We start from the raw sequence: 13,234 nt of genomic DNA on the forward strand, positions 1-13,234 counted from the left end.
AGGTCATGAAGTTATGACTTATTATCAATAAATATTTGATTTATATACCTACTTTATATTTTGCTATAGCCAGAGTCACATAAAAGTTTCTTGGGCAAAAAGGGGTCACAAGAGGAAGAAGCTTAGAGCATGGGCAGATTAAATGACTTACTGAGATCATATAGTCAGAAGTGTCTGATTCTGGGGTCATTTTATTAGTTACTGTTCTGTGACTCATGGATAGAGTACCCTGCCTGGAGTCAAAAAGACCTGAGTTTGGGGCTGTTAGGTGGTACAAGGGAAAGAGCACCAGCCCTGAAGTCAGGAGGACCTGAGTTCAAATCTGACCTCAGACACTTAACATTTCCTAGCTGTGTGACCCTGGGCAAGTCACTTAACCCCAATTGCCTCAGCAAAAAACAAAAAACAAAAACCTGAGTTCAAATCCAGCCTCAGATACTTATTACTATGTGACTTCAAGGAAGTCCTTTAAACCCTATTTGTCTGAGTTTCCTCATCTATAAAATGAACTAGAGAAGGAAAATGGCAAATCACTCCAGTATCCTTGCCAAGAAAACCCCAAATGGGATTAAGAAAAGGCAGGCGGCCTGAAAAAAAATGACTGAACAACAAAAGCCTATTTTTAAATTTTAAATTACTCCCAAACCCTCTACCACAGTCCTATACCAAAGTTTCATCCCATTATGGAGCTCACCCTAGGTTTTTGAGGGCTGCACAAGCTTAGGCAGGCCCTACATTTGGAAACATTAGCGAAGATCATAAGATTCACCACACTGCCAAAGCGGTCAGCAATATAAAAAAAGATTAAGAATCATTTCCCTAGAAGTAATAGGAAGCCATTGAAGACTTTTGAAAGTCTGGAAACCCTACAAAGCAAGCTTTCCTAGAGCTCCAACCTATGTTTTCTACTCCCCCATAAGTCTTTCTTTTGGTTCTTAGTTAATAGTTGCCTCCCTATTGAAGCCAGGGAAGAAGCGGCCCTATCCTAAGTCCCTTTCTAGGCTATGCTGGCAAATGTTTAAAAACTAGCTCTCTGAGGGGGAAATGTACATAAGACATACTTCTAAATTTAATCAGCATTGTTTGCATTTTCTCCGTCACTTTTCTTAAGGGATCAAGAGAATAAATCAATTCCTGATTTAGAGTATTTGCTGCTTTCCATGATATAAATGCTCACATTGAAAATTCAAGTCAATTCTTAAAAATTGGAACAAACTGGCTCTAACATACAACTGACCTTTCCCATATTACCACCAAAGATTTGTACCCCTAGACTTCAACTTCCTGGGGGGTTTTTTTGGGGGGATGCATATGTACTTGAACCCTCTTGCAGATTTCAAAGACCTAACCTTTGCAGCCTTCTTCCTCTTTTCCCCCTTTTCTGTTCCAAGTATTCTAACTGAAACACATTTGATAGCTAGTGGTTAATCCTTCACTTTTTGGTAAAGTTGACAATTTGTTGCTTTGGATGAAACCCAGAGCTCCTTCTCCTCTAAAGGCTATGGTTCTGGAACAGCACAGTCTAGATTACTGTGATCCCCTTCTGTGAGTTCTAAGACCTCCCACTGTTCCATAGCCAAGTCCCATATTTTAAAAGATTTTATTCAAAACCTAATCCTTACTATTTGCTCCTGTGTCCCAGAATAGTGTCATCACTATCCCTTTGGAAGGATCTACTCTAGAACATAGGTCAGCAGTTAGAAAAAATTTTTTGAACCCATAGTAAATAATTTCAGAATAATCACTCTTCTCGGTAACAGGTACCATATCTTTCTTATTATGTAAAAAATGTCAGGTATAAACATCAGTACAAAACATTCACTAAAAGGTGTCTAAGAAACAGCTACAGATAGTGTTTTCTTTGTACTTGCCATCTCTAAAAGAAACTTGTGAATGTGTACAACTTGCTGTATATCTGATAATTTGTTCAAAATACCAAGGCAAAGTTCAGGTGTTTCATTGACTCAACAGAAATGTATAGCCAAAATCTGCTTCCCCGTGTCTTTACTTGTAATCTCTACAAATATGAATTTTAAATTTTGCTTCCCTTGAAAAGCTCTTGAGGCATCTAGATGGCCTAGTAGAAAGATCACCTGGCCCTGGAATCAGAGGATCTAAATTCAAATGCAGCCTCAGAAACTTAATGCTTCCTATCTGTGTGACTTTGGGCAAGTCACTTAACCCCAAATGTCTCAGGAAAAAAAAAACTCTTAGGATTTCTTTGATTTGAGCCTTGATGAACCCAATAAGTTGATTAAAAAAAACCTGTTAGAACTCAAAAAGCATTCAGTGTGTAGTATAAAATGCAGATACTGATACTTTCATGCATCATTTGTAGCAGATATCTCCAGATCAAGCTTTCGATGGCCACCCCTATCTTTGGAATTATCTCAAAATTAAGCCCTGTTTTTTTCATTCATTTTGTGAGACTTGGGGAAAAGGGAATGAGAGAAAAATTTGTAGATAATTTGAAGTGCTATTTGATGAAGGGGAACGCTGGCTCATATGGGTTTGAAGAAAGGAAAGGAAAGATTTCAAGTCAATTTGTGGAATTATTCCTAATAAACCATAGTCGAGAACAGATAAGTTGAAAGAAGAAGATACCTTTTTTAAATGTGTATAAATAGTTTATTGTCTTTATGCTCCATTTGTTCCAGATAATTGACAAGAGTAAAAGAGACCCCTCAGAAGAAATTGAGATTCTTTTACGATATGGACAGCATCCAAACATCATCACCCTGAAGGATGTAAGTAGCCTAACCACAAACAAGATGTTGTTACTCTTTCTACCACTATTCTTTTTTTTAACCTGTGGGGAGTTATTTTGTGTTTCTGCATAATTCCAAGGAGCTGTCCAAAACTAAAAGGATAAGCTTCTCTTTCCATATCATTCAACCTACAGTATCAAGTGTGTGTGACTAACTGAACTTATAAAGTACCTGGACCATGTTCTTACATCATCATTTTGATCACCATCTCTCTTCCCATCCTGTAATTTGTATCTAAAGGATGAAATTATCTCTTTTGTGAACAGTCAATCAGATGTAATTTTCTTATCATCTAATGTAGAAGTGTGACTTGAAAACATAGCAATAATAGACTTGTAATTGTATCAAAACCCAAGATATATAGGTTTATTTATTAATTCTTTCACTATTAAGTCTGGTTCCATTTCCATTTCTTTATTTAGAAAAGGGGTTCATTTTAAATTATATCCCTAGAGAGCACTGATTTTTCTCCCAAGGGGCCCAGTGACTATTTTTCTTTATTGCCTGTGAACCAAGGAGCAGTTATTGATTGGTTCACTTAGCACTCACACAGCATTGTCAGGCTCCTATCATAAAATGGATGTGAGAGGTAAGAGGGATAGTTTAAGGAGATATACCTCCTCTTGAGCTCCAGAGTGTCCTTAAGAATCCTTAAATCTAGAATTATAAAGTGTCACAGAATTTCAGAGTTGCAATGAATCCAGAAACCATCTGTATCCAAAAAAGAATCCCTGATACAAGGTACCTTACAGGTGAATAAATAGCTTTTGCCTGAAGACTTCTAGGGAGGAAACCTCCACTATCTCGTGAGGCAGCCTATCTGTTCATTATGAAATGAGTTGTTTCCACCAGAGTTTCACTCTAAAACCAAATAGCTTCTGCCATGGAAATACTTCCATAGCAGTATTCCACAGCAATTAAAATTGAGCTTTAGATTAAAATGGAACCTAAATGCCATAGTTTTCTCATTATCTAGTTGTAATTATTTTATTATTAAAATCTCAAATTGGTGAAGATATTTAAAGCTTGAAAAATGCTTTATATATATATATTCTCATTTGTACTTCACAACAACCCTATGGCATAGGTGGTATCCCTATTTTATAAATCAGGAAACTGAAGTCTAGAACAGTTATCATGGGGTCACATAGCAAGTAAGCATTTGAGACTGAATTCTCAATAAAGTCTTCCTGACTCCCAGTCCAATACTTTATTCACCAACCCACTGTCCTTTATTTATGTGCTGTTGATCTAATGAAGAAATCAATCCTATAAGCATCTATGAATTCCATATTATTTCTATTAATGTCTAGAATAATTTTAAAACCAGAAAAAAATATTATTTTTATTGTTTTAATTATTGGTTGAATTATTAGTGAGTTAAAAGCAATTACATTAATTTCATACATTTCTTTGAATGGCAGCGAACTACTTTAATAACAATTATTTGAAAGTACATTACATTTTAACTGACTTGTAATTATGAACAATGAATTAAACTGTCTGTGAATTAAACTGTCTGTGAAGGAATAGTATGACTGGATAAGGTGTAAGTATAAGAATTATTTAAGTCTAGGGAGGCCTTCTTGGAGAAGCCATGTCCTTAAGAAAGCTTTAAGGTTCCTGTTGCTTCAAAGTATTCTGTCTGAGTAAAACACTAAGCCAGTTGCCAAAATCTTTTCTCTAAAAGAAAAGAAATATCTTTGCTTTTAAGTCATTTTGGCTCTTGAGGCTCTTGCCCCAAAATGCCTTTTTCTCATCCTTTCATTTTGTACATATTCTAAGCTTATCCTACAAAATTAATAGTTCTGGGGGGAGAAAAATTAAGAGCTAGAGCTCTTCCAATAGGGGAGGGAAGCAAAAGGAGGGAGTCAAGAGAAAGATACAACAGAGAGGAAAGAGACACAGGACATTTTATGAGTATGGTCTTGAATCTGGATATAAAATGTTCTCCTGAGCAGCATAAATCTTTGGGCTGGAGTCGATGGGGAATCCTCTGCACTAATAAAGGCTTTCAAAGCTGCACTGCTATTGATCTGGTTAGCTTCAAGTCATTCCAATGTTTTGACAAATATTATAACAAAGATATTAATAGGATTTAGAGCTGGAAAGAACCTCAGAAATCCTATAATCAACTTCATTATTTTATGGATAAAGAAAACCATACAAAGAAATTATTTGTCCAAGATCACTGTGAAGCATGAAGTCCTACTACAACTGTATTTGTAGTACACTGTAGTACACTTTCTATTACAATGCTTTTTCCTACTTCATTACACTTTTGAGATGGAAATCAGCAGGTTTGAAGTTGCTTTTCCAGTAACAAGAGCCCATGTAAGTGATGTTTCTTGCTTAGAGGACTCTTGTGATAAATTCTCTTTATCAGATTGATTTAACTCTTTGAAGTTTCATTCTATATTAAGAAGATCCTCTATCAATTTGAAGATGAAATTTTCAACATACTTATATTTTCGTTTCCCAAATAGGTCTTCATACTACTAATAGTCCTGCTTTGTTATCCCCATTTATAATTGAGAAAAATAAGGCTGAGTGGTTAAATTAATCTAATTAATTAAGAATGTGCATTACCTTAATTAATTTAAATCATGGAGCCAAAAAGCAAGGATGCTCAGTTTTTTTGACTCCTGTTGAGCATTCTGATTATGTCACACTGGGGCTGAACAGATGAATAACACACAGATGGACCAGAGTATCACAAAAGCTGGTAGGTTAATGTCATAATCCAATCTGAGCAAAATGATATTTTGACCATTGCTTCTATTTCTATAAAATGTTATTTTCACATTTTCCTGACTATAGCCAATTATTTGCATTTGCTTCTACCTTTGTATTCTGGTAGATGAATCCTCAGAAAAATTTACCTGACCTAAGCTTAAGTAACACATTTGTTGACAATTTTGATCACAAAAGAGTGGAAAATAGAGATGTATCATGAAATGAATGAATTTATTATTCTTGTTCAATCATTTTTTCAGTCATGTTCAAAACTACATGACAGTATTTGGGGTTTTCTTGGCAGAGACACTGGAGTAGTTTGCTTTTTCCTTCTCCAGCTCATTTTTCAGTTGAAGAAACTGAGGCAAAAAGGGTTAAATGAGTTGCACAAGGTCACACATTTAGTATATATTTGAGTCCACATTTGAATTCAGGAAAGTCTGGCACTCTATTCACTGTACCACCTAGCTGCTTCATAGAAAAACATATTAGGTGAAATTATGAAGAAAATTTGCTTGAGATATATAGAGGTATGAAGTTTTGGCAGTCCTAATGATATAGCTTATCAATAATGCATTTTGTAATATATTATTTAATCTGAATTTTTTGTGGAAGTAATGATAGCAAAGAGAGTTGCTTCTGATGTGGATTAGAATAACTGTTCACTTGTTTCCCATGAAGGACTTTTTTTTGTACCCAGGTCAACATTCCATTCACTCCTAACTAATAATCTGTTCTGTCTTTTCTACAGTTTCTTCTAACTTTTTTGGATCTTCTTTAAGAGGTGTTATAATGTTTCACAGTGATGAGTCTAGATTATTATAGAATCACAGGTATTTCCTAATTCGTCAAGATTATGACATCCTCTAACTTTATCTTTCTCTGATCCTCTAGGTCTATGATGATGGGAAGTATGTTTACCTTGTGATGGAGCTGATGAGAGGTGGGGAACTCTTAGACCGAATCCTCCGTCAGAAATATTTCTCAGAAAGGGAAGCTAGTGCTGTGCTCTGTACTATTACTAAGACTATGGACTACCTCCATTCCCAAGGAGTAAGTTTCTTGTTTTCTCCTGCATGATAGTTATGAAAGTGAAGTTCATAATTTTAATAATAAAAATAGGAACAGTAAAAATGAATTTATAAAATTGGAATTAAGATGTTCCTTTAATTCCTGTTATATCAATACTTTAGAGAAATTTAATTATTCTTCCACTAAATACACCTGTGTACAAGTGCCAAAGCATTCACACATGGTTATTTTTAGAGAGAAAGGCATTTCAGTACATCAAAGATCTAATAGAAAGTAGGCTACTTGAGTGTAGCTCTCTATCTGCTACTCCACCCTCCCTCTCACATACTAAATACTTAATGAATGTATTTCAAATGTTGAATCAATCTATGATTTCATGGATCATTGAAGATCCAAGCCTTTACTTGAAGCCTTTGCAACTTGGGAAGATATATCATAATTTGTGCCCCACTGGCATCATTTTCAGAAATTGTGGGTTACTTCCATGACAGAAGGAAGCATCAGAGGACAACTCTAGGGGAAAGAAAGAAAAATAAACTAATTGGATTAAAGCTGAAGACTTGAAGATGTATCCTAGCAAGTTCATAATGGATGATGAAATGATTCCCCAAGGAAATTATATTAAAATTTTCATTAACTTGGTACTTTTAGACCTAACTAAATAAGGAAAAATGGGAGATATTCTACAGATGGCATTACTTAACCATGGGAATGGTGATTACATTATTGACAGTGGTAATTATCTATTTTCTCATCATTCCTGGGAAACAGATAATGCAGGATAGTCAGGCTGTGTGTCCTTTATTTATTCACTAAAACAAGTTTATGATTTCTTCAAGACCACATAATACTTCTTATGTGTATAATATTCAGAAAGGTAGAAAAAACATTTGGTTTGTCCTCAGTATAACCAGACTCCAGAACTAGCACTTGCAATAATGATGTGGTTGGTTTTCAGATTTTCTTTTTTTTTAATAGTTTTTATTTACCAGATGCATGGGTAATTTTACAGCATTGACAATTGCCAAAACTTTTGTTCTAATTTTTCCCCTCCTCCCCCCCACCCATGGCAGGTTGACCAATACGTGTTAAATATGTTAAAGTATAAATTAAATACAATATATGTATACATATCCAAACAGTTGTTTTGCTGTACAAAAAGAATCGGACTTTGAAGGAAATTCAAAATGCCGGCGGACAAAAATAGAGGGATTGGGAATTCTATGTAGTGGTTCATAGTCATCTCTCAGAGTTCTTTCTCTGGGTGTAGCTGGTTCAGTTCATTACTGCTCTATTGGAACTGATCTGGTTCATCTCATTGTTGAAAATGGCCACATCCATCATAATTGATCATCATATAGCAGATTTTCTTATAATTAATAAAATGATGTAGTGGAAGTTTAAAAAAAAATCATCATCCTTCCACTGGGGCTTAGCTTAAACATGGAATCTGATTCCCCAATTCCTTCCTATTCCTTTTTACTTCTTGAATTCTCTCCTCAATTTTTTTAATAGGAGATTTGAGACATTCACATCCCTAGCCTACCTGGGGTTTACAGCATGTTATTACAGTAATCCTCTTTGCTCCCCTTCAAAAGATGGCTTTTTCACCTCTATATCTGTCTTGCTTTAACACATCTCTGGGGCCTACCATCAGACCATGATATATGAAAGTCAGATGTCAGGTTAACCCAGCCCACTATATTTCCTTTTAATAAAATAACTCATTGTGTCCTATCCTTTCTTCCTAGTGGGAATGTATTTACTTATTTCTCAAATGTTCACTTTTAGGGCTCTTAATGCTGGATTTTTTAAATTGAGTGACAGATCAAAATAGCAGGGAGAGAAGGAAATTAGAAAAAGAGAATGAGAAGAAAGATGATAGATAAACCCTTCAAATAAGACAACAGCTTATTAGTTATAATTTCTCTACTTCCTGCTGAGATATGAGTTCAGAATGAACGTGTTCTATATAAATCCACCCCTTCTGGCTTTATTTAATCTTTTCCCATTTTTCGCTTGTCCCAGCCCCTGAATAACAAAGAATTTTTTATGTCTCTCCAGGTCGTTCATCGAGATCTGAAGCCTAGTAATATTCTATATATGGATGAGTCTGGAAATCCAGATTCCATCAGGATCTGTGATTTTGGATTTGCCAAACAACTAAGGGCAGAGAATGGACTGCTCATGACACCATGCTACACGGCTAACTTCGTGGCCCCTGAGGTCAGAACCCACAAACCATTAGAAAGATACATCCCTAACCATCTTTGAGAAAGTCACCAGCTTTTTCACATTTTCTCAAAACACAAATACAAACATTATAGGCTTTAGTTAATTTTTCTGATAACAAAGATTCGCCCAAAATATGTTTGTAAACAAAAATTATAAAATCCTTTTTTTCCTCTTCATATCAGTGACAGTTTGAATCAAAGGTCCTAGGCCTGGAAGGGATCTAAAAAATCAGTTATTCCAACTCTCTCATCTTATGGATAAGGAAGCTAAGATCTGGAGAGAATAAGTAACTAGTTTAGGATGATGTAAGGTAGTAAGTGATAAAGCTGAGATTGGAGCTCATATCCTTTGAAACCTGGTATTCTTTTCCCTGTTCCCCAGTAGAATTAAGATCAAGGATTGGGGATTTTTTTCCTAAGTCAGTCTCCATGAATCTCTCAGGTGAATTTACACCTAGCACTTCACATTTTTATTTTCCTGTTTTGAAAATGATCTCTCACTTCATTCGGGTTAGCATGGTGCTAGCAGAGGATTTGGATATTTACTAATTTGAAAGACTACATATCTGTATGTATATGCACATATATACATATATATGTATCTGTTTATATACTCATATCTGTTTTTCCTTAAAATGGAATATAGCATCTTGTCTAGAAATAAATAAAAATTTCTTAAATGCAATGCCATAAGCACTAAAAATACAAAATAAAAAACTATATAATTTTTGTGGTAGTTAGTTTAATAGGAGATGTCATATATATATATATGAATAAATATGATACAAGGTCAAAATGTAATAAGAACAAAAGAGTATAATAAGAGAATTCAGGTTGAGGGAGAGAGAGATGAAGCACTACATGGCTATCATAGCAGAGTGTCAATATTTATTGGACATTAGATTTTTATTGGACATAATTTGTACCCTAATTCCTACTTCAAATTGCTAACTATAATAGAAAGGGCAGAGAGCAGACAATAAAATTAATAACATTAAAGATTCATAAAGGGGCAGCTAAGTGGCTCAGTGGATAGAGCACCTGCCCTGAATTCAGAAGGACCCAAGTTCAAATTTGGTCTCAGACACTTATCACTTCCTAGCTGTGTGACCCTGGGCAAGTCATTTAACCCCAGCCTCAAAAAAGGGAAAGAAAAAAAAGATTCATAAAAATCTCAGACTGGCTAAATTGTCAGCAAAACCTGAAACTGAATCCTGAGAGCTATTTTCTAAGAATTTTCCATGCCTTGGAGTTACAGGGTCCAATAAGAGTTTCAGGGAGGTTTTTTCTTCCTTTTCCAAGCTCTCATTCAACTCTTTTCAATTACCTTGTAATGTCAGTAATATGGCTCACGTAGGTTAATCAATGTCTTTAGGAATGCAGCTAAGCAGAACCATTAACTAGCTATTATTGTGTCTGAACAATTAAGGAGTATCAGGAATGGGAAGAATAAATATGCCCTGGCATATCACAGAGCTGCTTCCCTGCCGGAATGGTGAAGAGAAGGTACTGGTAGAAAGAGGAAGGGAAGAAAAGCACACTCCAGGACAATGTTTTGGGATCCTTCAAAATTTTTCACCCTGAGGTAAAAACATGGATGGCCTTACCCTAGTTACAGCTTTAGAGTCAAACATGAGAGAATCAGAAAAAGGAGAAAATAGTCAGATCGAAGATGGGGTCACTAATGGATGAATAAAAGCTAATAGCCAATAATTTCAGTTAGCAATTATATTATGATTTAAGATTTGCAAATGCTTAGCATATATTACCTCATTTGATCCTCACAACAATTCTATGAGTTAAGTGAGATTAATATCCCTATTTTGTAAATAAGGAAACAGAATCAGAGGGAGATTAAACTATGAAACCTCAAAACCCTAAAATAGCTCTCAGGATTCACTTTGAGGATCTGAGACAAGATTTGAACTAAAGCATCCCTGACTTTAAGTTCCAATATGCTAACACAGTAGCACCAAGCTGAGTGAAAATACAAAAGAAGAGAAGGGAAAAGTATATGGAGGGAATATCAATGATAGTCAAATTAAAACATCAAGTCAAAACACTCAGAAATGTGAACAAAAATGTTATCAACTATTATAGAAAGTACAAATACTACCTATTTAATCAATAATAAGGATATTTTAAAATGCATATGTTTTAGGTGATTTATACCAATGAAAAGCAAACATTCCTCTGGGTTATTTGCTCTTCCTCATCTACATTTGTTTCCACGTGGTTCCTTTGTTAAGTGTAGCTATTCATTTTGGAAACCCTCTTTATTATGGCACTAGTAAAAGAGATGGCAAATGACTGAGGAAGAAAGAGCACGCCTGCCACCTAATGGAGAAATGGAGCTCTTTCCTAGCATCAGCGTGAACTAAGATGGGGAAACAAGAAAGCTACTGAGACGGGCTTTTGATAAGATTTGTGAAAACTACTAAATAGACTCAGCAGTAAAAGCAAGCAAGAAGTTGATATGAGGTTATCCAAAGAACCTCCTTTGGTAATGTTTTCTGTGATCTTGCTCAAACGAATAAAAGACCCTCATATGAATATGAATTTTTATTTAATATTCACATGTTTTTTCTTCTTGTTTGTATGACTATAAGGATATAAAAGGCTATTGTAGCACTATAAATTGTTCTGTATCATGAATCATCAATATTTTTCTGCCATGTGAATTGTGTTGTAAAAGAAAGTCAAGATTTCAAAGCCTCTCCCTGTATCATGATCCTCATTCCTGTCTTATTGACCTCGTTCAAGAAAAACCTGCAAGATAGACTTTTCCGGGGCTAGAACATTAATTAATTATCACTTTTTTCTTCCTCGTAGGTCTTGAAACGCCAGGGCTATGATGCAGCTTGCGATATCTGGAGCTTAGGGATCCTTTTATATACAATGCTGGCAGGGTAAGCAGACACCTTCCTTGGCAGAGAGTAGCAAGCTGGGGTGCACGTGACAGGAGGGTGTGGGGGCTGATTTTTGGTAGTGCTTGGGCTTGAAACTATTGCAAAACCAGCATCTACACACCTCTCCCAGGCTCTTGCCTCTTCTCTCTCCCCAGACAACACATCCACACATACACTAAAGCCTTTTTGAGGCTGAATCCCACCCTCTTTCCTTCTTCTTCCCTCCTATACCCTATCCAACCCATAACTATAGCAACAGAAGAATAAGGAACTGGAACCTTGGGCCCTTACTTTTTAAAATAAACTTTCCCAAATAATGATAGGATTTAGACCTTAAAGCTTAGATATCATCTAGAGCATTAAGTTCTTAATCTGAGATCCATAAATTATACATTATAGTTTTTGATAACTATATTTTAATATAAATTCTTACTTTTTTTGGTCATTGAAAAATATTATTCTGAGAAGAGGTTCACCAGATTGCCAAAGGATTTTATCACACATACACACACATGTATGTTAAGAATTTCTCATCTAGCCCAACCTGTTCATTCTGCAAATGGGGAAACTGAGATCCAACAGTTGGATCTGATGACCTGATCAAGGTCATACTAGTATAGGAGAAACTGTTGTTGAGTTTTTCAGGCATGCCCAACTCTTTATGATCCCATTTGGTTTTTTTGTTTCTTTTGTGTTTTTTTTTTGACAGATACTAGAATGGTTTGCCATTTTCTTCTCCAGCTCATTTTACAGATCGGGAAACTGAGGCAAACAAGGTTAACTGATATTCCTGATCATATAGCTAAGAAGTGTTTAAAGCCATATTTAAACTCATGAAGATGAGTCTATCTGATTTCAGACCCAGTATTCCATGCACTACTAGCACACAAGGAACAACTATAGTCTCTTTCAAAAGCCCGCTGACAAAATGCCAGGCTGGATAACAGGACACCATTCTAAATTTCCTATCAATTTGCTTGAGAGTATCAGTTGAGGGTTCAATTAAATAATCTCCATGTTCCCTTACAACTCTAAAACTCCATGACCCTATGGCAGTGAACTGTCATTTTTTTCTCTAACTTGTTTCAATCTTTGGAGATGTGGGTCAAGTAAAAAATCCTATAAACAAAGTACCTGGAATACCAACTTCTATGTTGTACATGTACAAAAATATTTCAATAGAGCAAAAGAAACAAAATCAATTCATCCTCAATAAAAATACAAAGTTTGTCACAGTAGTTTCATCAATTTTCCTTGTATCATGCTTATTTTTGTTTAATGATATAGACACAGTAAAACTTGAGCTCCTTGAGAGCAGGAACTGTTCGGTTTATATCTTTATAGCCTGTAAAGGTGAGTCATATAACTAGGTATTACAATGGATAGAACACCAAAACTAAAATCAGGAAGACATCTTTCTGAGTTCAAATCTGTCCTCAGACATTTACTGGCAGTGTGACTTTGGGCAAGTTACTTCACCATTTGCCTCAGTTTCCTCATCTATAAAATGAGTTGAAGAAGAAAAGAGCATATCTCTGCCAACGAAACCCCAAAT

General features: G+C 35.4%; 1 protein-coding gene across 3 annotated transcripts in view; it reads left to right on the top strand.

Annotated features, from left to right (window-relative positions):
• RPS6KA2 (ribosomal protein S6 kinase A2) overlaps nucleotides 1–13,234 on the top strand; it is a 503,566-nt gene that overhangs the window by 480,059 nt on the left and 10,273 nt on the right. For all 3 annotated transcript variants that reach the window (XM_074309346.1, XM_074309347.1, XM_074309344.1), the window contains 4 exons: nucleotides 2,658–2,747; nucleotides 6,399–6,557; nucleotides 8,601–8,762; nucleotides 11,603–11,679. In XM_074309346.1, the coding sequence (XP_074165447.1) occupies nucleotides 2,658–2,747; nucleotides 6,399–6,557; nucleotides 8,601–8,762; nucleotides 11,603–11,679 (488 nt within the window). The remainder of the gene's footprint in view (nucleotides 1–2,657; nucleotides 2,748–6,398; nucleotides 6,558–8,600; nucleotides 8,763–11,602; nucleotides 11,680–13,234) is intronic.

This window comes from Sminthopsis crassicaudata, chromosome 4 (genome assembly GCF_048593235.1).
Source record: "Sminthopsis crassicaudata isolate SCR6 chromosome 4, ASM4859323v1, whole genome shotgun sequence".
Lineage (NCBI taxonomy): Eukaryota > Metazoa > Chordata > Mammalia > Dasyuromorphia > Dasyuridae > Sminthopsis > Sminthopsis crassicaudata.